Source organism: Equus asinus, chromosome 15 (assembly GCF_041296235.1).
Source record: "Equus asinus isolate D_3611 breed Donkey chromosome 15, EquAss-T2T_v2, whole genome shotgun sequence".
Classification (NCBI taxonomy): Eukaryota; Metazoa; Chordata; class Mammalia; order Perissodactyla; family Equidae; genus Equus; species Equus asinus.
This window is the reverse complement of record NC_091804.1, coordinates 5385190-5411217: the sequence shown is the minus strand read 5'-3', so window position 1 is coordinate 5411217 and position 26028 is coordinate 5385190. Positions and strand designations below refer to the sequence as shown.

The 26028-nt window shown below is 39.5% G+C and overlaps 2 protein-coding genes across 6 annotated transcripts in view; one reads left to right on the top strand and one right to left on the bottom strand.

The window, feature by feature from the left end:
• Nucleotides 1–1176: 1176 nt before the first annotated feature.
• On the bottom strand, nt 1177–18690 carry CRNKL1 (crooked neck pre-mRNA splicing factor 1). The gene is made up of 14 exons (XM_014855774.3): nt 18497–18690; nt 16420–16572; nt 15490–15581; nt 14524–14682; nt 13894–14060; nt 11514–11692; nt 10177–10347; nt 9078–9269; nt 8270–8329; nt 6424–6504; nt 5453–5692; nt 3612–3713; nt 2912–3160; nt 1177–1954 (listed from the first exon to the last, which is right to left on the bottom strand). The coding sequence occupies exons 1-14, from the start codon at nt 18545–18547 to the stop codon at nt 1787–1789; spliced, it is 2064 nt and encodes a 687-aa protein (XP_014711260.3). The 5' UTR covers nt 18548–18690; the 3' UTR covers nt 1177–1786.
• The window catches only part of CFAP61 (cilia and flagella associated protein 61), a 295450-nt gene continuing 288106 nt past the window's right edge, over nt 18685–26028 (top strand). For 4 of the 5 annotated variants that reach the window (XM_014855816.3, XM_070485506.1, XM_044748834.2 and 1 more), the window contains exon 1: nt 18688–18785. The gene's annotated coding sequence lies outside the window, so the exon portion shown is untranslated. Of the gene's footprint in view, nt 18786–26028 lie in introns of all 5 variants that reach the window. The other variant, XM_070485505.1, reaches the window with a different exon arrangement.

Genomic DNA, 26028 nt, shown 5'->3' with positions numbered 1-26028 from the left:
GATCACTAATTTTATTCTAATGCATACATGCAACATAAACAGAATTCTAGGAAGACTCTGATTAGTCACCTGTAATCAGCATTTTGACCTGTTTTCAACTCACCCAATTCTGCATGCTTAACCAAAGGATATTAAAATCACAAATGTTCCTCCTCATTGACTAGACAGACCTCAGCACGCAGCAGTCAGAACCCGACACCCCAGCAGCTGACACCAATGCAGTGACTAAAGCAGTGAGGCTGAGAACAGGGTGGCATTTATCCTATTACTCCTATTTTATCCTGTCCTCGAACACTGGTGTTTTCAAGATGCAATTTAGCAACATATGTTACTCCCCTGGGTGAGCAATACATTTGCAAATTTAGTAATAAATCTGCCCAATGAAATTTGCAAATAATAAGTTTGCTAATCGTCCTTATAGGTGAAAAACATTCTTGATGATATACTGTTGTAGTCAAATGGCTTGGGCAATGAACAAAGCAAGAAAAGACGGGCTTGAGAAATACAGGACAGGTTAAAGGAAACAATCTTAGATCAGTTAATTAAGGGAAATACTTTTTGCTTGAGACTGAGCAATGTATCAGCAAATATGTTATCGTTCTTGTGCTATTTAAGTTTCATCATTTAGCACATAGTTACCCTAGGGGTTTTTCACGTTCTAAACCAAGGGTAAGTTTAATGTGTCAGGTGTTAGACACAGTCATTTTCTACTGTACCACACTGGGAGATACCGGTACTCTAGGTAGAAATGATTCCCTTGTCCAGTAAGTTTGGGAAACATGCCAGCGTCGTTACTAGGAATTCACAATATTACAGTAGCATATCAAAGGCTCTGAGAAGCCTATAGAGATTTGATTGATTGACAAGGCTTAATTAACCCTTAATCTAGAGTTTCCCAAACTTATTTGAGCACAGGACATCGTTCTTCACACATTACTGTTCTTTAAACAAGCCACTACAGAGCTCAAACAGTTTGGGAAACTGACTAGCATAACTGAAATTTGGCTAAAATGTTCTTGGTAAAAAGACCTTGTTCAGAAATACAGTAACTAAATTATTTTATAACTAATGTATTGAAAAACAATACAAATGGCCACTAGTAAGAAGGCAAGGTTATTTGTAAGTAAAGTAAGCATATTCAATTCTATAAGGAATGAACATATTTAAGAAAGTGGCTGAGAATGAACGTTTTATTGAGCACTTACTATGCACCAGGTACATTCCTTTTCTAATTTAATCTTCAAAATGAGTTGGCAAAGTATTAGCTCACTTAATGAGTGAAGAAACTGAAAATAAAGGTTAAGTTCGATATCACTATGTGGTGGAGCTGGAATGGAACTCAAATCACTGAAGACATGAAAAAGTTACGGGTTTCAGATAGATGCATAAAATTTTTATGAAGAAGACAGGCATGAGAAAACTACCCCTTAAAAGTTACTGTAGAATGTAACTTCAAAACTTCTGGAAAAAAATTCTTCCAAAAGTCTGCAGTTCCATCTAAAATAGATGCTAAGCATTACCTTAATTAGATTTCCCAATGCATGAGGTGGACAAAAAAATGTTTGGACTCAGATAAAGAAATCCAGCAGTTAAAAAAATTCCTTTACTTCCAAGCCCCCATCCTTAACTAACCCAAGTGCATTTTAAAAATAATTCAAAAAGTAGCTATCAAAGAGTCCAATCCATTCGTTCTTCGTGGAATATACAAAAACTTACAGGAGTCAAAAGAGTTCCAAACTATTAATTTATAAAAATAGTAAGACATGTATCCATGTGAACAAGAAGGTCAGGATCCACTCTCGTCGATGTCCTTATCTGGGTCTTGCTCGGCAGCCTCTTTTTCCTGTTGCTGTTTCTTCCAGAGTTTGGCCATGGCCAGGAGCTTGAGGTTGGGTTGGTTGGCAGCATCTTCCGGAAAGATGTAATCATAGTATTCTTCCCAGCCTGCATCAGACTACAGAAAAAAAGTAAAACAATTAAAAGATACCTTAACACAAGGCTGAAATAGTCACATTACAGTTACTTTAAAGTGGAGAATTTTCACTGAGAAACCTAGAGTTCAAATTCAACTTAGCTTCATTTTACAAAACAACATAAAAGTCTACTACAGAAAAAACAAGGGCTGGGCCCTGAGGATTGGGAGTAAATAAGTAGCTGGTGGATTGCTGTTGCTGCAAGTGTAGCTCACTAGAGCTAAAAACCTGGTGGAAAAAATTCTAAAAATCTAAGCACAGCTCCCTATAGTCAACCAAGAAGACACTCAGTGTTTCCAACTCCATCTTGCAGTCTTATGTTTAAGATTTTAAATTTTTAAAGATTTATTTAATACTTACCCAGTAGCAAAAGCCATAAATCTGTGTATTATTATTCTGACTCCCTGCCCTCACATCCCTACCTCCAGTCAGTCACTGATGTCACTTCCTAAAGATCACTCTAGTTCCAGCTTCCATCACCACTTGCTTCGCTTCCAAAGCCTCCCCACAGGTCCTCCTAAGCCCCTAAGTCGACCTGCAGGAGATGCCAATGACTGGGTCACGTCATTTCGTGCCTAAGAGCCTTCCTATAGCTTACAAAGCCTTCTCTGGATTGACTCCTACCTAAAAGTTGAGTTTCATTTTCTTCCATCCTGACTTCCTGCTTAATGCTCCAGAAACATCAAACTTCATGTAGTTCCTGGAATCAGGCACCACTAAGAAGCCTTTGCCAACCCCCTCCCATTCTCCACCCCCGGCTGGACTATACACCCTGCTCTGTGTATCCACAGGAGCCAGACTGCAACTGTGTCCTACTCCAGGCTGTCTACTCCCATTCTCAGATTGTACATATGCCACTGAAAAGGACAAATTTCAAAGGTGGATGCATTTCTGCTCATTTGACATGAGATGACCAGCTCCAGGGGCTCAGTTCTTACCCCATCATCAGCCTGGACCTTTCTTCTCTTCTTGACTTTCTCTGGCATGAGTTTGTCCACTCTCTCCTTATCTGATACTGTTCCAAATTCATCTTCAAAGTTTCGCCAAGATTCCAGCAGCATAAGTCTCTCTTCCTTTTCTTCACAGTTTCGCATGGTTTTGTTAGCCTCTTCATAAATTTGTCTGCATTTAGCCAAACTTCCTTCTTTCCCTGAAGACAACTCAAACTGAGCAAAACTGATCCACACCTTGAAAAAAAATTATTAGAGAACCAAATTAACCATGTCACCCAGAAGATAATATTGTAATAATAATAAAGCTAATTTCTTGTTAATGGCATCTGAACACTCATGTGTTCACTTCTAGTATTCCAAAGAATATAACATATTGACTATATGCTTTAATATAGTAACGTTGAAGCAGTCTGTTTCTATATCCAATTAGGTGTCTGAAATCCTTAAGAGAGTTTAACTTTTTATTCCATCCTGTGATATCCAAGTTATTGACATGCAGTATAAATACTGACCTGATATAAGCTTAATATTCCAAAGTCCTCTAGACTCACAAGTTCTCTTTAAAAACAAGCAAGTCACTTAAAATAAATATATTTTAGAAAACACTTAAAATATAGAAATATGATACTTCTTCAGAACTGCTGATTCAAGCAAAATCAAAGATAATCTACAAGGCACCGGATACCTTGACATGTTGTGTCCGTTGAAGCAATCGTCGGTAAAGATTTCGTGTTCTTTCGGTTTCTTCCTGCTCAATTTCAAAATCAATATATGATTTCCAAAGCACCTAAAAAAGATAACTTAATAGTCAGTCTAGACAGTTAAAAAGCAACATGCCCGGGGCTGGCCCCGTGGCCGAGTGGTTAAGTTCGCACGCTCTGCTGCAGGCAGCCCAGTGTTTCGTTGGTTCGAATCCTGGGCGCGGACATGGCACTGCTCGTCAGACCACGCTGAGGCAGCATCCCACATGCCACAACTAGAAGAACCCACAACGAAGAATACACAACTATGTACCGGGGGGCTTTGGGGAGAAAAAGGAAAAAATAAAATCTTTAAAAAAAAAAAAAATAAATAAATAAATAAAAAGCAACATGCCCCTACCTAAAGCACAGCTGTACCACCACTCCAACCCTGGACATCCAGGAACCTAGGACTTTTGTCAACAGTTAAGAAACAGATGGTATGTGGATAAAATAAATACTGGCATTTATAAGCTGGCCAAAACTTGGCTAGAGTTCTAGATTATGAGAAAAAAGACCTTGGATTTATTTTTGGATTCTCTTTTGGAGTTTTTCAAATGCTAGACTTAAGAAGAGCGCAGGGGCTGGCCCCGTGGCCCAGTGGTTAGGTTCCTGCTCTCTACTTCAGCGGCCCAGGCTTTCACCGGTTTGGATCCTGGACGTAGACATGGCACCAACTCATCAGGTTGTGTTGAGGCGGCGTCCCACACAGACAACCAGAGGCACTCACAACTAGGATATACAACTATGTACTGGGGGGCTTTGGGGAGAAGAAGAAAATAAAAAAAGAAGATTGGCAACAGATGTTAACTCAGGTGCCAATCTTTAAAAAAAAAGAGCTGAGAAACTTGCCAAGTCTCCCAGGCACCATCATGATCCTGCCACATATAAATGAACTTGTGGGGAGAAAGCAGGCCTTCGATAGCAGTATATACTGCTTTAAGTGCCACTGTAAATTTGTTGATATGTTTGAATTCAACTCACAAGGCATTCAGTACTTGCTAGGTACAGCCAGTTGGGCCACAAGGATGAGTAAGATGTGGCCCAGACGTCTGGGAGCTGGCAGTCTGTGAGGAGCTGAGGCCAAGTGAGGGAACCCACAGCGCATAAAGCCCTGCCCTAATACAATCAGTGGGGCCTGGTGAACCATTAAACGCAGGGTCATACTGGTGCGAGATTAACAAAACGGCCTAGTGAGTTTAGTGGTTCCCGAGAGATTCAAAGTGGCCCTAGCTGTGGTGTGGTGCCACCTTGTGGCTCAAGCTTAAATACTGAAGGGATGATTTTGGGTCCTGTGGCAGGCCAGGACTTCCAGGACAGTGGCAGCAGTAATTCCAGAACATCCTGGTTAATTAGAGCCTCTTTCGCTGGCCTAACCTGGGCAAAACTGTGCCAGGAGAATCCAGGGCTGTGCAGGCTCAGCCTCCATCTCCCTTGTTCTCCACATGCAGTTGCCTGCTGTCTGTGTCCTTGATGAGCCTTCCCTATGCCATCCCCTCTAGCCTTCTGTTTGAGACAGGGAGGAAGAGAGCCAATCACCCACCCATTATATCCCAGTTCATCCTCGGTGTCATAATGGGGCTTTGCTGTGCTCTGGGATCCAACTAGAGGGCTGCTGCCCCACCTTTTCTGTCTCCAAAACAGAAGAGTCCTAACCTCAGTGGAAGAGTCTGTAGGTTAGTTACATCATCGCTATGCCCTAAAATGCACACACATTTTGACTGCCATCTAAAGTCATACTAGAGAAGTGTCTGAAACAAAATTATATTCAGCTTGAGATCCTCACCTCTGGCATGTCCAAGCGTGGCTGACTGATGGCTAATTCATAGATTGCCCGGGCTCTCTCAATGTCACCAAGGATTGTCTCTAATTCCGCAAATTTAATCCAAGAAGTACAATTTTCAGGTCCAAATTCCAGGAACTTTTCATAAAGCTTCCGGCATCTGTCAAATTCTCGAAGCTGTAGCTCCAATTCGATGTAACCTTTAAATAACTTGTTCTTTGGACATTTGCCTATGGAAGTTCCCTGGAAAAGAAAATGACTGACTGCTGTGATGCCTTAGTGGGTTCGACTTGTGCACAGATATCGTCGACCTGTCCTAGAAGCTGTTCTCTGCTGAGCAAGAACCTTGGAGAGTCAGCATGGCAAGCGGCTCTCTCCCTCTGTGGTTTCACTGTTCATGATGGCTCCTGACAGAAGGCCAAAGGAAACTCTAATTCAGTCAGTGGTCAAGAGGGCCTGTGCCCACTGGTGCCTGTGTTCCAGAATTGTTTGGACAACTATTTTGGATTTTTAATTTCTCAAGATCTCCAATATGGATACCAGATGTATAAAATCTCCTATGAGTAAAAAGGTAATCAAAGAATAAACTCTGCCTTGCTGTCCACAGCCAGGGCAAGAGTAGCTTATCAGGACAAAAGCATTTAAACACAGTATTTGACCCTATTAAGAAATTTTAGAACAATTATTAAGAGGGAGGTGCATTTAATACATCAAAAATTTTTAACAGGATCAGACTTCTAAAGATCAAAGACCTAACCTGACCTAAGATAAAATTTCCAATGTTGAAACAGAATAATTTAAGCGTTATCACCCAATCCTTCTTCAAAAGCCATGTGTTTTCTAACATATCTCAGGTTATAAAGGCATAGTATTTCTGTTGTTTCTTAGTAGAAATTGTACAACTTGTAAGCACAAAGATGTCCATTTCCTTCTCCTGGAACTTAACGATGCATCTTGATCCTTTCTTTACTTACCAAAGCTCTTCTGGCAAATGGTAAATTTTTCTGTCTTATTTCAAATTGTGCATATAGTAACCACATTTTGGCAAATGTGAACTAGAAAACAAAAGCACAAAAACATCTAGCTTAAGAGACTCATTTAAATTAAATTAAATTAAGTTTAAATTAACAAAAGCCACAGGCAATTAGATTTCCCTAAAACTTCAGAGCTAGGACAGATATATTTTCTCGTTTATGAGCAAAGGTGATGATATTTATTTCATAAAAGTTAAAACAGTAAAACAGATACTTTATTGTATTGTATGGCCCTGCAGCCCCTACTCAGAACTGGCTTTGTTTTGTGGGTATGTTTGTGAGCGGGCAAGAACATGCCACCTCTGTTCTAGAAGGTAACTTGGTCAACATTGCTACTTGTTTCTCTGCTGGGAAATATGGCAGAGATAACATCACAACCATTTCCAGAACACACATGTGTTCACTCATGCATGCATCCATTCACTCAGTGACCAAGAAACACCTGTTTTTGTTTCCTGTACACACTGTGTGCCCTCTGGATGTGTGTCTTCCTCCTCCTACTCAGTCTATTCCAATTACTCATCCTCCTCTGAGTTTCTACATTATTATCTGTGTTATTCATTTGTCACAACACAGGTTGTCTTCTCAACTACACTGTAAGCTGTTTTCACAGGCAAAGAGCACATCTTGTTCTTATTTATGTTTTCCATAGTGCCTAGCACAGGGAAATATTCCAACAAAAAATACTGAGAGTGATGTCAGCATCATGGCAGAGTAAGTAGTACTCTTTGTCCCCTCTAAGTTACAACCAAATGGATATCCATTAACTAACAGAGGATTCCCTACACAGCACAAGAGGATGCCTGAGAGAGCCATGCAGCTATATGTCTGAAGGTGGGTGGACTGGATCCCCAGAGAAGTAGTGGAACTAGGGGAGTGGGCCCCTCCCTCTCACAGGCCAAAGCGATCCAGGACATGGATCCTCACACAGCAGTCAGTGCAAATCAAAACTACAATGAGATATCACTTTACACCCACCAGAATGGCTATAATTAACAAGACAAAAAATAACAAATGTTGGAGACGATGTGGAGAAAAGAGAACCCTCATACACTGGTGGTGGGAATGCAGACTGGTGGGGCCACTATGGAAAACAGTGTGGCGATTTCTCAAAAAATTAAAAATAGAAATGCCATATGACCCAACCATCCCACTACTGGGAATATATCCAAAGAACTTGAAATCAACAATCCAAAGAGACTTATGTATCCATATGTTCACTACAGCATTATTCACAATAGCCAAGACATGGAAGCAACCCAGGTGCCCATCAATGGATGAATGGATAAAGAAGATGTGGTATATATATATACAATGGAATACTACTCAGTCGTAAAAAAGACAAAATTGTGCCATTTGTGACAACATGTATGGACCTTGAGGGTATTATGCTAAGTGAACTAAGCCAAACAGAGAAAGATAAACACTACATAATTTCACTCATATGTGGAAGATACAGAAACACATGGATAAAGAGAACAGATTAGTGGTTACCAGAGGGGAAAAGGCTTGTGGAAAGGTGACAGGGGTAAAGGGGCACATATGTATTGTGACGGATAAAACCTAGACAACTGGTGGTCAGCACGATGCAGTCTATACAGAAGCAGATATACAATAACATATACCTGAAACTTACACGATGTTATAAGCCAATATGCTTATTAACATTTAAAAAAAAATTTAAAAAAACAATTAAAAAATATATATATTATTTTACTGAATTATTTCACAAGTACAGAAGCAGGATTTTGACATGTTTGGAACAGAACACTTAGAGCAAATGTACCTTTTTATGAGGAATTAGTTCCAAAGAGGCTTGATACACCTGTCTTGTCCTCTCAGGATCCTGTATTAGGATAAGAAATTTTCACAAAATACTGAAATCTGTTGCTAATACTAATTTTACTGGTTACTAATTTTACTAATACTAGTAAAAAGGTGCATCCCCAACATTGAATATGTTTTCATAAGTTGCTATTTTCAAACCCTGATTTCATTTATGATCAAAAGTGTGAACTACCTTGGCCATCAAATTTTGGTTTAAGAATCACCAACAATATAGCCATCAAACTTTGAGAGCTTCCGTGTGGAAAGGCTTTTTTGCCTGATAGCAGAAAGAAACAAAGATGTTTTATGGTCTCAGATCAACAGCAGAGCTTATTAGAGAACCCATCAACATTAATTTGTACACAACCAAATTCTGAAAATTCCACTGGATCTTTACCAAAGTGAAAATGTGCAACCTAGATGTGATCCCTATTTACAAGAAAACCCAGGAAACCATACATAATTAAACTAAGGGCTGGTTCATTGTTCCCTTCAAGTTCCAAGTGATAATCTTGTTGTGCCTCAAAGTTTAAAAACCAAAATACAACCAAATAAAAAAACACCTCACCCATGCCCACAACAGGTACAGAGTTTAAAATGTTGTGGAGAGAATATATAACTGTATGGCTGACGGAGGCCTATAAGAATCTAAAACTAAATTCCTCTGTTTCAAGGATTGTAAATATCAGTTACTACCCACAGCAGCTGAGCTGTAAGCGCATGGGTAAGGAAACCATTAACGGATGACACGTAATTCCATTTTTCACCTTTGCCTCCAGTTCTTCATAGAGTGCATAGTTGACCCACAGATAGATGTAGCGCTTCCAGTGCCTCTTCTCCTGAATGGGTGGGACATTGGCAATGGCTCTTTCATAGACTTCTCGCACTGTTTCTGCTTCTGCATCACTTTCCACCAAACGCAAGTAATCAAACCACGCGTCATAATTGTGTGGATTAGCCTAGAAAGACAGTAAGTTTAATAAATAAAAACAAAACCAAGAGCTACACTTGCTGGACTATGTGAGCTGAAAGAAGGCACCAGATTAACTTTCTATTTTTAGCAACTTTTTTCTCTAGATTTTACCTGCTATCTTATTTTAAAAATACCATCCCCGAGATTTTATAAATAGAAAAGAATAAGGAACATAGAGGACAGATTATTAAAGTGCTCCACAGCAAGACCCCTCTCACCACTACTCCCCAAATAATTACTCAATAATTGGATGCCTATTTTTATAAATGTATTTGTTTATATAAGTGACTACATATCATTATGTCTAGATTTAAAATTACAATGGAAATATTACGATGCTCACAACTGTGGCATCTGCCTTTTCAATTAATAGTAATTTATCTTGAATATATATCCTGCTGGCCTCATTTAATACCTGACTTAGTCCTCTCTTTGGAGATATCTTGAAAATGCTACTATCTTTGAATTCAAATAAAAACAGTACATTACAGACAAAGAAATGAGAATAGAATTATATCCATGATACCTCTTTCATTCAAGCAGTTAAGCTAAAAAGTAACATATAAAAACTTTTTTTGGATCAATCTCTGATGCTTCCATCTTGTTTCATGAATGAGCTCAAACAGATTTGAGATTTTTTTGCTCAAGTTCTACAGCACACAATCAGCAATCAAAGCTACTTTCCACACGTGAGTGGCAGAGCAAATCCAAGTGGTGCTTGCTGTTTCTATCAGTCTCTTTATTCCTACCTGTCTGGAATAGCTGCCAATTTATTGCAGAAACATACCGTAATCACTGGCAGGCTTAACGTGCTATTATTCATTTTATTGTAGCTAGTATTGGGCGGCACATGTCAGTTACTTGCAGAGTTAAGCATCTACCCCAGCACTCACCTTCACTTCTTCTTCATACTGGAATCTCCGTTTGCTCACGATGATGTCTTCAATGCCCCGCCTATCACCAAACTTCTTCTCAAAGATGGTATAATTTTTAAAGAGTTCTTGGGCCTCCTGTTTTGAAATTCTATCCAGGGCATACTTGTAGATCACTCGTACCCTTTCAAACTAAGAGGACAGGATGGTTATCAGCCATAACACAATATTCTCATTCTAGTGACAACTAGCACAGTAATTATGACATAAAACGTCACTTGTAACTTAGATTTTAAGTTCTCAGAATGTCCAAAGTAAGATTTTTCTTCTTTTTGTTGAGGTAATTCAGTCAGGATGGACTGACACTCTCCTTTGAGCTCTACATTTAATAAGGTCTACCTACCACTGCCAATTAGATGTCGCCTATGCAGCTCAGACTAAATGGTCTCAACTGAGCTCCTCTATCTCCCCACCAAACCTGAGCCTTTCCCAGTCTTCCTAATCCTGGCAAGCAACTCCTACCATCATGCACTTGCGCCAGCCAAACTCTCCAGGAGTCCTGCTTGATTTTCTGCTTTCCTCATTCCCCACATTCACTGCTTCAACAAGCCCTGCCATTTCTACCTTCCTTCACTTCTCCCCATCCCCCTGCCCACCTACCTCCATTTCCTTCGTGGACCATTTCAAAAATGTCCTCACTTTTGCCACCCTGCCCCTAATACAATCTCCATGAATTAGCGAGATGCTCTCCTTACAATATAAACTATATCCTACCACTCCCCTGCTTAAAACCCCCCCCAATACTTCCCACCAGCCTTAGGACAGAATCTGAGCTCCCTACTGTGACCTATGCAAGACCCTGCATTCAGATCTCAGCCTACCTCTCTCAATTCTACGTTATCTGAGCTGCTTTAAGGGATTATTTTCCATACATGCTATGAAAGAAAAGAACTGACTTATTTGTGGGACAATCGCTGTTTTCATTTCAAATTCTGCTCTCCGTTCTGAGGGCTCTGGGCTTTGTGTTTCCAAATTTATTACCTGTAAAGTCCTTTAATCAGGCTAGTAAATGACTAACTCTCAGTTTATAGACAATATTCTCACTCTACATTTAAAGGCTTAATTTTCAAGCAAAGCACAACAAAATTAAGACAGTTACATCATAATCTATAATCACTCAGCTCCCAATCTGCAGATTAGCACAAATGTATGCTGTTTTGAGAAATCATATTCTTACATTCTGGAAGCATTTTCTGCAAGGATAAGGCAATGAGAACATGTCAATAAACCCCACGTACAAGGGAGTAGCCTTGTCTAAGCTGCTGTGCAACACAGTCAAGTTATTTAAGTTTACTTACTTCTTTTTGATTCTCTTCGAATTTGGCAAAGGCAACATAAAGGTGTTCATCCATATGTTCATCTCCAAAGAATTCGACAGCTCTCTCGTACACTTTCCGTGCATGGGCAAAATAACCATGTTTTTCTTCAAAGCGGGCATATTTGATCCAGTTCTTCACATCAGGATGCACGAGAACAAGTGCAGGGGAATAAAGGAAATACCAGGCAAGGCAACATGGCTTCACAAAAACCCCAAATCCAAACCAAAACCCCCAACCACACAAACGCTGATGATGGGGTGATATAACACATACAAAGGCGGAGAACCACTAAACTGTGACCTCCGTGAGGGGCCACGTCTTCCTCCAGGGCTCCTTCAATATTTTAGCAGGGGTACAAAAGGAGTTTGGAGCCATCAAAAAGCTGAACTCTGGTTACCAGCCATGTGATTTGGACAAGTCATCTAACTTGTCTAAGCCTCAGTTTTATCATGTGTAAACAGAGAAAAATAATACCCACCACACCGGATGACTGCCGCCTTTAAATGAGGACATGTATGTAAGGTTCTTAGCAGTTTCTGGCCAAAAGAATGTGCCCAATACAGGGCACCTTTTATAGTACATGTTCAAGAACATTAATATTTGAATTAATGATTAAGAAAAAAACAAGTCACAAAAAGAAAACTGCTAACTAGAGCCAAAAGAGAAAGTTCTGAATTACCATTTTATTTCTTAATAGGATATATCTATTTTTAATCTACTCTCTTTGAGGAAATCATTAATTTTTTTTTTTTTAAAGATTGGCACCTGAGCTAACAACTGTTGCCAATCTTTTTTTTCCCTGCTTTTTCTCCCCAACCACCCCCCCAGTACATAATTGTATATTTTAGTTGTAGGTCCTTCTAGTTGTGACATGTGGGACACCACCTCAGCACGGCCTGGGGAGCAGTGCCATGTCCACGTGCAGGATCTGAACCAGCAAAACCCTGGGCCACAGAAGCAGAGCACGCAAACTTAACCACTCAGCCACAGGGCCGACCCCTAATTTCTAAAGTAGTAATACATTCAAATATGACAACAATGTTAAGAGCTTTGGCTCTGAAGTTGTTACTGGGTGCCATCGCCATCACCACCTGAGAGACCCCCGTCAAGCTACTTAATCTCACATGCCTCAGTTTCCTCATCTGTAGAATGGAATAGTCCCTGCATGACAGGATGTCATGAGGATTAAATGAAAATATTTGTGAAGTGCTTAGAACAATGCCTGACACACAGCAAGTGCTAGAAAAGCTTTTGTTAAACTAATAATATTAAAATGAGTAGAGGTAATTAAGATCTTAAAATTGCATAATAAAGTTGCTTCTCATTATTTGCGGTAGTTATGTTCTATGAAGTCACTATAACCACTTAATCAGCGAATAGTGAGCCCTGCTCCTAGGGGAAATATGTATAAATACACATATCTCATACAGATTAAAATCTCAAAGCCTAAAAACAACCAATTCTTAGACTCTATTTTCTTTATTTTATAAAAGATAAAACAAGGTTCAGAGTTTTAAGTGACTTGCCTGAGGCCACCCACTAACCGGTGCCAGAGAAGGGGTTCAAACCCATGCAAGTGGCCCCAGAGTGACTACACTGCACTGCACCATCCCGTCTCCATCCTCTGGCCACCTCTGTATGCAAGTAGAGACAAGAAGGCAGAGGGTCACCTTGTTTGTCCCTAGCTGGGACCATGTGCCTCGGGTGACTCAAATTTTTCATCACTCTGTGTTCGTCTGCAAATGACTACAAATGTGCCACAGATATCGATTTTAGGGTTACAAATAAATTTTAGCGAGTAGGAGAATTTACAAATATGGAAACAGCGAATAATGAGGACTGACTACTTCAGCTGCTAAGAATGCTTTCACGCAATATCATCTAAGGTTCACAATCGGCCCACAGTAGGAATTTTTATTCTCATTTTGCAGATGAGGACACCAAGGCTCAGATGAGTTAACTGACTTGTTGGGGTCACACAGCTAGTAAACAGTAAACCTCTGGATAGACTCCAGTAATGGTGCTAAGGACCAACTTAAACCCTAGAAAAGTAGGACAGGCTACAGCAGCTAGGGCCTTAGTATGTCATTTTCTACAAGGTACCACAGCATTAGTCCCAAAATATAAACAAATCCAGGCTCACTGAAAAAACTCAAACAATTACCCAAACCACAAACTTTTATTCTGACCAACCTACATCCCTAGAAAATACATATGTAGCTTATGATGCAGATGAAACTTGCATCTTGGACTTCTAGGCCAACATTAACGACTGTGTGTCCTGACCAGGAGGACACCTCCAGGGGAGGAGCAGCACACAAGACAGTTACGGCATCACTCAGACCTCACCAAAGGATATAGCGTTCATAAATGGTGCGGGCCCGATCCACCTCCTTGTATCGCAGCTCAAAGTTGATGTAGGAGTGCCAGGCTTGCTCCTCAGGCTGCCATTCCATCCAGCGCTCAAACACCTGCCGGGCGCCAGCAATGTTTCCCAACATCTCCTCCATGTACGTGTACTTGTACCTTTAACAAAACCACCCGAAAATATCCGTCGTCACAGTCAAAATGACTCAGGGAGAAAATGCTCTCTGGCAATTTCTAGTTCTACTTTGTTAAAAGTGAAGAATATTTAACACTTTGTCTTCCCTAAAGGTTATATTAAATGTGTATTCTTATTAAAATATAAATCTGAAAAGGATGAAAAACTGAAAAAAGATATTTTTCTTAAAAATTGCTTTTAGTTCAACAAGCAGTTTCTTATGCAGAGAAGACTGCAATCAAAATTTTAGTTTTGATTACAGAGCTATTATACATTGTAATTATGACCTAATAGACTATAAAACAAAAAAAAGTACTTATAGTAGGTTTCAAGAAAAAGGATATAAAATTAAATACACACAATTACAACTAGGTAAATAAAATAAATAACACGAATGTGGATCTTTCCTAGTCTACAAAACGCCGTTTCATTAGATCAGAAACTTACCAGAACTGGTTGACCCGAGGCAGAGTTGTTATGGCCCGGTCCCAGATATTTCGGGCATGGTTGACCTGACGATTCTTCATTTCCATTTCGGCATATTTCAGCCAGAGTGTAATATTTCGATAGTCCACATCTAAAGCACGTTCATATATGGATCGAGCCCTTAAGAAGCAAGATTTGGAGGGTATCAAAAGCAGTGCATACAACACACGTAGCAACCATCTGCAGTGCCCTGCTATTTTATCAGTGTCTACCACGAGCCAGGTTCTGGCCAGAAAAAGGTGAAAAGATGTGATATTCCCAGGAACCTTACAAAGCCTTAGAGAAAGAGAGACATGCATGTAATTACAATGCAATGTGATAAATGTTATAGGCAAGATTTGTATAAGGAAGCAGAGGGGAAGAAATAAAAAGATTTGGTGGAAAAGGCTAAGCAGTGGGTAACTCCAGAATTGAGAACTTGAGGAAAGACCAGAGTCCAAGGTGGGTGGGGAGGGGCGCTCATTCCAGGCAGAGAGAATAGCCAAATGTCACAGTAAGGAGACATGAGTGGCAAGTACGCAGGCACAGTAGGGGCAAGGGGTATGCTAGGAGAATGCAGAAAGCCTGGACAACAGGAAAGGCCAGGTTGTGATTTTTACCTTGTTGGTCACTGGTTTTCAGCGGAACAATTTTTATTTAAAAAAATTCCAATAGACAGAAAGCAGATGAAACTGCACTTCTCTGGCTGTAGAGTGTGCGTTAGTGGCAAGACCTGCCCATGGAGCCTCCTCTGCTGTTCCCTCCAGGACTAACCTACCACAGTGCCCCTGAGGCCCTTCAAAGGAACCCCAGAGTTCCACGGAACAAACTGTGAAAATTACCACCAGAGGCACAATCTTCTACTGATGCTTTAACTTTTTTTATTTTTTTGTATCTGTCATCTTACGACATCTTTAAGTACAAAATTTACCTGCTCAGCAATTTTACCTTTGAATCTCTTTTAGACTCTCTTCCCATTGTGCGTATTTTATCCAGTTACTAATTACTGTCCTGTTTTTCCTTATGTTATCTTCAAAAGTCTGGCAGAGGCAAAAAGGGTCAAATTAAAGGAAAATAATAAAAAATGACATCACCTTTGTCTATTAATCCTTGTACTAAAAAGGTTATTCATTTTGTTCTTATTTAAGAGAAATTACATCCTGGAATCCTTGAGAAATAAGAAACCCACTAAAGAAGGTTGCAATCACAGGTATTTCTTTACACTCTTACAGGTAAACCAAGAGAAACACTTTAGATAAAAGAATTAGGATTGCTGACATTTTCTCTTATTGCCCATAACAAATAACTGACACTTTAATATACTCTACTTGTTCCTAATAAGAAAACGTTTTTGACTATTTATGTCCTCCCAGTAATGTCTCAGAATTTCCTACAGGAACTCACTGAGGATAACTAGTAAGTTGATACAATAGGATTAGTGGTTTGAAACAACCCTCCATTCTAGGGAGAGGAGCAGAGCTGTTCCCCACGTCTTCTCATGGCTCCTTCCCAGCTCTTAACTCTTAACCCAGAAAGTGGTACAGATAGCAGTACGTAATGCAGTCTCACTAAGTCCACCCCCCTTCTAGGTGTCAGTTGTTCCACCTGTTAAACTTCCACTCATCTTTGACTCAACATCAGAATTATGTCTCTGCGGGATTTAACTACTTCATACTTTAAAATAGACAACTCATGGCATATTTTATAAAGTTCAACAAAATGCAGTTATCTGGTAACCAGAAGTTATACTATTGATGTGGCTAGAGACACTAACCTTTTCTTATCTTATAGTCTCTCTAACCAATGAGGAACTTTTCAAACTTTGACCTATAAATTCTTAACAATATTAATAGACTGAAAGATATCACATTGACTGACCTTCCTTTTCCTTAGTTTGTAATCATTTAACTCTTCTTCATCTGTGATCTTCTGTTGAGGCGGAGGAGGGAGAAGCTCAAGTTCTCTCTCTTTAGCTTCCCTCAAGAGTTGTTCTGCAGTTATCTGTACCTCAGCCGGGGCTTTGTTTTTCACCTTTTTAGACAGAAGACATTTCTAGTTTTAGTAGATGATCTTCACACAAGGTTTAGGAAATAAACGCACATTTCTTAGGATGTGAATTTCATAAGTAATATTACAAGATGCCCTCTTTGTATGACATGTTCCCATTTCTCTATGAAACTAAATACAAAAAATATGTTTTCTATCTCATGCATGGTATTTATTACAAAGCCATAGGTAAAAGTCTTAAGTGAAAAGGTAGCAAAAATAGCAAGTTTTCCCTTTTAGATTAGTATAATAATAAACTTTGAGGCGGCCTAGGTAAAATTCTCACCAGAGGTTCTGTTTTATCAAGATGTCTACCACTTCTTATCTAGCATCACAACATCTATTTACACGTTCTATTTACAACCTCTATGTCCCACGTGGATAACGGTAGTTGGTTTTTCATGGCATTTCAAGTCAAAGACAATATTCAGTAAGTATCCATCATTAGACCATAAGCTTCCTGAGGTCTTAGAGCTGTGCTGTCCAACACAGTATCCATGAGCTACATGTGGTGAATCCAAATTGAGATGGGCTGTAAGTATAAAATATACACTGGATTTTGAAGACTTAGTTTGGAAAAAAAAGAATAAACTAATTAAATTTTTTAATATTGATTACATGTTGAAATGACAATATCTTGGATACACTGAGTTAAATAAAATATATAATTAAAATTAATGTTACCTGTTTTGACTTTTTATTTATTCATTTTATTTATTTTTTTGAGGAAGATTAACCCTGAGCTAACATCTGCTGCCAATCCTCCTCTTTTTGCTGAGGAAGACTGGCCCTGAGCTAACATCCGTGCCCATCTTCCTCTACTTTATATGTGGGACGCCTGCCACAGCATGGCTTGCCAAGAGGTGCCAGGTCCACACCAGGGGTGTGACCGGTGAACTTGGGCCCCCAAAGCAGAACGTGTGAACTTAACTGCTGTGCCACTGGGCCAGCCCTGTTTTGACTTTTTAATGTAGCTATAAGAAAACCTAAAATTACATATGTGATTCACACTATGTTTCTATTGAACCAGTGATGCCCAAAAAAGTTTATGCAATTGAATTATAAGAAACATTAATTATTTAATGCCGTGTGTAGAATGACAATAATGATGACAGCTCATATCTAATAAGCACTAAGTGCCAGACACTGTGCTATGTGCTTTATATGCATTATCTCTGGGAGTCATCTAAATGAAGATGGAAAGGACAAACTCAAGAGAACCCTCTGGGCTGGAGAAACAGACTGGAGGGAGAGTATCTGTAAAGCCTTGGGACAAAGCCTGTCACATATTAAGCACTCAGTAAGTACCAGCCACGGATGAAAATATCCGATCATATCACATTTATTGTTTAATTAACTTAAATTATGCCCCCATATAACTCTTGTCATCTACTCTCATTCCGTCCACTCTCAGCCGGGCTAACTCCTCCTATTCAGCCTTCTCGGATCAGCGTAAACACCACTTCCTTAGCAGTTTACTCTGGAGACCGCCACACAAAACTCTCACGATTCCACGGCGTACTCTACTTTGCCTCAGTAGCACTTGGCAAGGTTGAAATTTTACACTTACTCGCGCCTTAACTTTAAGTACCACTCGTCGCCCGCCTTCGAGCGCAGCTCCCCAGAGCCGAGCGCACTGCCCGGCTGTTAATCTTTGCTGAATGACCCCAATCCTCCGTCCACAAACACACCTCCCCAGAACGAAGGCCACGCCGACACAGGTTGTGTTCCGTGGTGAAAAGAGCCTGCGCCCCACCACCGGCTGACGCTGCCTCTTCTTCTACACCTCTGCCCCGCACCGCTGGGTGGGCCTGCATCCGGGACAACACTCTCCAGCCCCCGGCACCATGGAGGCTCAGGCAAGCCCCTCTCCCAGTTTCCTGCCACAAGGTCCCTCGCTACTGCCTACCTTGGCCACTTTGGGAATCCTCTGCTTCCCAGCCGCGGTGGAGGCCGCCATGGCTGCAGCAGCAACCTGCCCGAAGCCTGGACCCCAGAAATCGGCCCCGCAGGCTCACGAAGACCCCAAAGCTTCCTCACAACAAGCGGGATCCCGGAACCGGAAGCGGAACTGGCTCGGGTGACCTTTGACCGCTCGCACGCGCCGTGACGGAGGCAGCGTCGTTTCTGTGGTAACCAGGCTGCGCGTCCTCCTTGGTGGCGAGCGTGGAGGATTGTGTCCTGGAGTTGCGGCTGAGGTGGGTAGCGCTGGCCTGCCCTGCAGGGACATGGTTATTGAGTCCAGGGCGTCAGGGGAGTGTCCCCAGTCTGCGGGAGTGTGATGCCCGTGCGAGGACGGGTGGATCTGTCGAGCTGTGGCGCCCAGCAAGGGGAATAGGAACCAAGCTCCGGACCGGATGCTCGAGGGCGGGGGCAGAGAGGCCAGAAAACTACTATTCCCAGGATGCTAAGGGGCGAGCTGCAGCGCTCCGAGGCAGCCCGGCTCCGCGTTGCATTTCAGGGTTTGCAGTCTCTGAGGTCCACGCTCGTTCGTTTCTTGACAGCTCTGCTCAAATAATTAACTCTAAGGCTTGTGATTAAAAATAACTGAAGGTATTTTAAAGCCAGGTAATAGAAAAAAATAAAATTAAATCAGCAGAGTACTAGCAAACCAGCCAGACTTGTAGTCAGATAAACAGATGTTTAAATTCTCTGAGTGTGCCTTAAATATGTAAATTCTCTTGGCCTCAGTGTCCTTAACTATAAGACGAGGGTGATAATACCTATTTCACCAGGATTAAAGAGAAAATCTATGTAAAGCACTCAGTAAATGTAAGCTGTAGTAATTCTTGACCTGCCTTCAAAAACAGAAAAATTATGTGCAAGCAAATGGTTGAAAGAGAAAAAAGTCTTTATTTTTTAGAGCAGTTTCAGGTTCACAGCAAAACTGAGTGAAAACTTCCAAGAATTTCTATTTCCCACCCCCCCCGAACCCCACCCCCTACCTCCCACAGCCTCACCACTATCAAACATTTGTTATAGTTGATAAAGCTACATTGACACATCATTATCACCCAGTTCGTAGTTTGCATTAGGGTTCACTCTTGGTGCTGTGCATTCTGTGGAATTTGAAAAATAATATAATAACATTGACATTCCATTAAAGTATGGTAAAGAATAGTTTCACTGCCCTAAAAATCCCCTGTCCTCCGCCTGTTCATCCCTCCCTACCCCACATTGCCCCCTGCAACCACTGATTTTTTTTTACTGTCTCCATAGTTTTTTGCCTTTCCAGAATGTCGTATCATTGGAATCATACAGTACGCACCCTTTTCAGATTGATTTCTTTCACTAAGTAATACGCATTTAAGATTCCCATGTCTTTCATGGCTTGATAGCTCATTGGTTAAGAGGATTTTGACACTTGCAAGTCTCTTTTGGTGTTTGGAAAAAATATATATTTAGGTGTGTAGAAATATCACATCTACCTCTGCAAATAATACTTTCAAAAAAATTTTATGCTGATTTCCCAAACTGAAGTCATTTGTAACCGATATAAAAATATTTGCCATAGCTCTATACCACCTATATTATTATTTAAATATTCTTATCACTTTTCAAACTTTAAATAAATTGAATGAGATTTTATATCACAATGATAAAGAGGAGTCACCTAACAAAATAATCAAATAACTGTTAAAATAAAAAGATATTTCCCTTCAATTTGTAGCTATGCATAATTGATTTAACAAAGTTTAAAGTTAGTCATCTCCAGCCTCCTCTCAAAGACACAGCACCTTAGAAGGCTTTGCTTCTGATTGCCATCCTTCAATCTCACAAGTTTTTATTGTCTGGAAATTCAACTCAGCTTTTGTTTTTTAAGCAAAATTTCTTATCGTTATCACTTTTCTTTTTGCCATCAAGGGTTATTTGGATTGCCTCCGTGTTTCCTTTTCTCCTCCCAGCATTTCATCTTGTATTCCACCTCTTTCTGACTTTAATTTTATTCTTCCTGATATGCACCTTTTGCTAAGTCTTTCAACTGGGTTCTTTGAATAGTAATTTCTCTTAGCAGTTGCATGAAATTGTCTTTATATCACCTTCATTTTTAAATAATTGTTTAGCTAGGTATAGAATGCTAGGTTAATGGTTGTTTTTATCTCTGTATTTTTAAGATATTATGCTGGTGGTTGGCAAACTATAGCCCATAGGCCAAATTCAGCCTATTGTCTATTTTGTATGGCTCATGAGCTAAGAATTTTTTAAAAACATTTTTAAACAGTTGGAAAAATCAAAAGAATATTTTAGGGCACACTAAAATTATATGAAAGTTAAATTTCAGTGTCCATAAGTAAAATGTTACCAGAATACAGTCATGATCGTTTGTGTCCATATTGTCTCTGGCTGTTATTGTACTGTAATAGAATTGAGTAGATGTGCAAAGAACATATGGCTGATGGGGCCTAAAATATTTATTGTCTGGTCCTTTACAGAAGAAGTTTGCTAACTCCTGTACTCCTGGCTTCTATGGTTGCTGATGAGAAATGCACACTTAATCTAATTATTGTTCTTTCATAGGCAGTCTGTCTTTTATCTGGTTGCTTTCGGGTTTTGTCTTTGGTGTTTTGTAGTTTCCCTATTATGTATTTAAGATTTATTTTTATTTTCCAGCTCAGAACTAAGGATTCATGTCTTTCATGAATTCTAAAAAATCATTAGACATTATTTTTTATTTTTTTTTGCCATTTTTTAAATTTTATTGCAGTAACATTGGATTATAACATTATATAGCTTTCAGGTGTACATCATAAGATATTTTGAATTCTGTGTAGATTATATCATGTTCACCACCCAAAAACTAATTCTAGTCCGTCACTTCACATGTAAGCCTCATCAGCCCTTTCCCCCTCCCCCTCTTCCCCTATGGTAACCACCAATCCAATCTCCATTGCTATGTGTTCGTATCTCATTGTTTTTCTCTTCTACTTATGAGTGAGATCATACAGTATTTCACTTTCTCCCTCTGACTTATTTCACTTAGCATAATACCTTCAAGCTCTATCCATGTTGTCACAAATGGCTGGATTTCATCATTTCTTATGGCTGAGTAGTATTCCATTGTGTATATATACCTCATCTTCTTTATCCATCTGTCCCTTGATGGGCACCTTGATGGGTTGCTTCCAAGTCTTGGCTATTGTGAATAATGCTGCAATGAACATAGGGGGTGCACGCATCTTTATGCATTTGTGTTTTTCAAGTTTTTTGGATAAATACCCAGCAGTGGAATAACTGGAGCCTATGGTAGATCTATTATTAATTTTCTGAGGATACTCCGTACTGCTTTCCATAGTGGCTACAAAGTTTGCACTCCCACCAGCAGTGTGCGAGGGTTCCCTTCTCTGCACATCCTCTCCAGCACTTGTTCTTTCCTGTCTTGTTAATTATAGCCATTCTGACCAGAGTGAGGTGATATCTCAGTGTAATTTTTTTTTTGATTTTTTTTAAGATTTTATTTCCTTTTTTCTCCCCAAAGCCCCCAGTACATAGTTGTATATTCTTCGTTGTGGGTCCTTCTAGTTGTGGCATGTGGGACGCTGCCTCGGCGTGGCTTTGATGAGCAGTGCCGTGTCCGCGCCCAGGATTCGAACCAACGAAACACTGGGCCGCCTGCAGCAGAGCGCGGCAACTTAACCACTCGGCCATGGGGCCAGCCCCTATCTCAGTGTAATTTTGATTTGCATTCCCCTGATAGCTAATGATGTGGAGCATCTTTTCATATGCCTGTTGGCCATCCGTATATCTTCTTTGGAAAAATCTCTGTTCAGATCTTTTGCCCATTTTTTATTGGGTTGTTGGTTTTTTTGTTGTTGAGCTGTATGAGTTCTTTGTATATTTTAGATATTAACCTCTTATCTGATATATGGTTTGCAAATATCTTCTCCCAATTGTTAGGTTGTCTTTTCATTTTGTTGATGGTTTGCTTTGCTGTGCAGAAGCTTTTTAGTTTGATGTAGTCCCATTTGTTCACGTTTTCTTTTGTTTCCCTTGCCTGGTCAGACATGGGACTTGAAAATATGCTGCTAAGACCGATGTCAAAGAGCTTACTGCTTATGTTTTCTTCTACAAGTTTCATGGTTTCGGGTCTTACATTCAAGTCTTTAATCCATTAATTAATTTGAGTTAATTTTTGTGCATGGTGTAAAGTAATGGTCTACTTTCATTCTTTTGCATGTGGCTGTCCAGTTTTCCCAACACCATTTATTGAAGTAAGACTCTCCTTTCTCCATTGTATACACTTGGCTCCCTTGTCAAGTATTAGCTGTCCATAAATGTGTGGGTTTATTTCTGGGCTCTCGATTCTGTTCTCTTGAACTGTGTGTCTGTTTTTGTGCCAGTACCATGCTGTTTTGGTTACTCTAGCTTTGTAGTATATTTTGAAATCAGGGAGTTTGATGCCTCCAACTTTGTTCTTTTTTCTCAGGAATCCTTTGGCTATTCAGGTTCTTTTGTTGTTCCATATAAATTTTAGGATTCTTTGTTCTATTTCTGTGAAAAATGTTGTTGGAACTTTGATAAGGATTTCATTGAATCTATAGATTGCTTTAGGAAGTATGGACTTTTTAATGATGTTAATTCTTCCAATCCAAGAGCACAGAATATCTTTCCATTTCTTTGTGTCTTCAATTTCTTTCAACAATGTTTTATAGTTTTCGGTGTACAAATATTTCACCTCTTTGGTTAAGTTTATTCCTAGGTATTTTATTCTTTTTGTTGCAATTGTAAATGAGATTGTATTCTTAATTTCTCTTTCTGCTACTTTGGTATTAGTGTATAGAAATGCATCCAATTTTTGTATCCTGCAACTTGACTGTATTTATTTACTATTTCTAAAAGTTTTTTAGTGGATTCTTTAGAGTTTTCTATATATAAAATCATGTCATCTGCAAAGAGTGACAATTTCACTTCTTCTTTTCCAGTATGGGTCCCTTTTATTTATTTTTCTTGCCTGATTGCTCTGGCTAGGACTTCCAATACAATGTTAAATAAAAGTATTGAAAGTGGGCATCCTTGTCTGGTTCCTGTTGTTAAAGGGATAGCTTTCAGTTTTTCTCTGTTGAGAATGATATTTGCTGTGGGTTTGTCATATGTGGCCTTTATTATGTTGAGGTATTTTCCTTCTATACCCATTTTATTTAGACTTTTTGTCATAAATGGGTGCTGTATCTTGTCAAATGCTTTCTCTGCATGTATTGAGATGATCATGTGATTTTTTTTTTTAAGATTTTATTTTTTCCTTTTTCTCCCCAAAGCCCCCCAGTACATAGTTGTATATTTCTCGTTGTGGGTTCTTCTAGTTGTGGTACGTGGGACGCTGCCTCAGCGTGGTCTGACGAGCAGTGCCATGTCCGTGCCCAGGATTTGAACCAACGAAACACTGGGCCGCCTGCAGCGGAGCGCGCCAACTTAACCACTCGGCCACGGGGCCAGCCCCGATCATGTGATTTTTATTCTTCATTTTGTTAATGTGGTGTATCACATTGATTGACTTGCAGATGTTGAACCATCCCTGCATCCCTGGAATGAAACCCACTTGATCATGATGTATGATCTTTTTAATGTATGGTTGTATTTGATTTGCCAGTATTTTGTTGAGGATTTTTGCATCAATGTTCATCAGTGATATTGGCTCATAATTTTCTTTTTTTGTATTGTCCGTGTCTGGTTTTGGGATCAGGATAATGATGGCTTCGTAGAATGAGTTAGGAAGCCTCCCCTCCTCTTCAATATTTTGGAAGAGTTTGAGAAGGATAGGTGTTAAGTCTTCTTTGAATGTTTGGTAGAATTTTCCAGGGAAGCCATCTGGTCCTGGACTTTTATTTTGGGGGAGGTTTTTGATTGCTGTTTCGATCTCCTTACTGGTGATTGGTCTATTCAACTTCTCTGCTTTTTCTTGGTCTGGTTTTGGAAGGTGTAAGTTTATAAGAATTTATCCATTTCTTCTAGATTATCCAATTTGTTGGCGTATAGCTTTCCATACATTCTCTTAGTATCTTTTGTATTTCTCAGGTGTCTGTTGTAGTTTCTCCTCTTTCATTTCTGATTTTATTTATCTGAGCCTTCTCTCTTTTTTTCTTGGTGAGTCTAGCTAAGGGTTTGTCAGTTTTGTTTATCTTTTCAAAGAACAAGCTCTTGGTTTCATTATTTTTTCTTTCCTTTTTTTTAGTCTCTATTTCATTTATTTCTGCTCTGATTTTTATTATTTCCTTCCTTCTGCTCATTTGGGGCTTTGTTTGTTGTTCTTCTTCCAGTACTTTTAGATGCGCTGTTACAATGTTTATTTGGGATTTTTCTCCTTTGTTGAGGTAGGCCTGAATTGCTATAAACTTGCCCCTTAGAACAGCTTTTGCTGTATCCCATAGATTTTGGCATGTCGTATTTTCATTTTCATTTGTCTCCAGGAATTTTTTTATTTCTCTTTTGATTTCTTCATTGACCCAATCGTTGTTCAGTAGCGTTTTGTTTAATCTCCACATTTTTGTGGCTTTTCTGGTTTTCTTCCTGTAGTTGATTTCCAGTTTCATACCTTTGTGCTCAGAAAAGATGCATGGTATTATTTCAATCTCCTTAAATTTATTGAGACTTGTTTTGTGGCCTAATATGTGTTCAATCTTGGAGAATGTTCCATGTGCATTTGAAAAGAATGTGCATTCTGTGGTTTTTGGATGGAATGTTCTATATATATCCACTAAGTCCATCTGGTCCAATGTATCATTTAATGCCAGTGTTTGCTTATTGATCTTCTGTTTGGATGATCTATCCATTGGTGTAAGGGGTGTTAAAGTTCCCTACTATTATTGTGTTACTGTCTATTTCTCCTTTTATGTCTGTTAATATTTGCTTTATATATTTAGGTTCTCCTATGTTGGGTGCATGGACATTTACAAGTGTTATATCTTCTTGTTGGATTGTTCCCTTTATCATTATGTAGTGCCCTTCTTTGTCTCTTGTTACAGTTTTTGCTTTAAAGTCTGTTTTGTCTGATATAAGTATTACTACTCCCACTTTTTTTTCTTTGCCATTTACATGGAATATGTCTTTCCATCCTTTCACTTTCAGTTTGTGAGTGTCTTTAGGTCTGAAGCGTGTCTCTTGTATGCAGCATATATATAGATCTTGTTTGTTTTTTTATCCAATTGGCCACCCTATGGCATTTGATTGGAGCATATAGTCCATTGACATTTAAAGTAGCTATTGATAAATATGTATTTATTGCCATTTTTTTACTGTTTTTTTCTGGGTGTTTTAGTAGTTCTCTGTTCCTTTTTTCCCCCTCTTACTGTCGTCCCTTGTGGTTTGATGGCTTTCTTTAGTAATATGTTATGTTTGATTTATTTTATCTTACTTATTTGCTTTCTTGTTATAGGTTTCTGATTTGTGATTACCATGAGGATCCTATATACTATTCTATCTATATAACAGTCTATATTGAGTTGATAG

What these genes read in the sequence shown, in the direction of transcription:
- CRNKL1 (XM_014855774.3), bottom strand. Translation starts at nt 18,547, where the DNA reads ATGGCGGCCTCCACCGCGGCTGGGAAGCAGAGGATTCCCAAAGTGGCC. An exon ending in GGATTCCCAAAGTGGCCAAG is followed by an intron (nt 16,573 to 18,496) that starts GTAGGCAGTAGC and finishes CTGTCTAAAAAG; the next exon opens with GTGAAAAACAAAGCCCCGGC. An exon ending in ATGAAGAACTGGAGGCAAAG is followed by an intron (nt 8,330 to 9,077) that starts GTGAAAAATGGA and finishes ATCCTAATACAG; the next exon opens with GATCCTGAGAGGACAAGACA.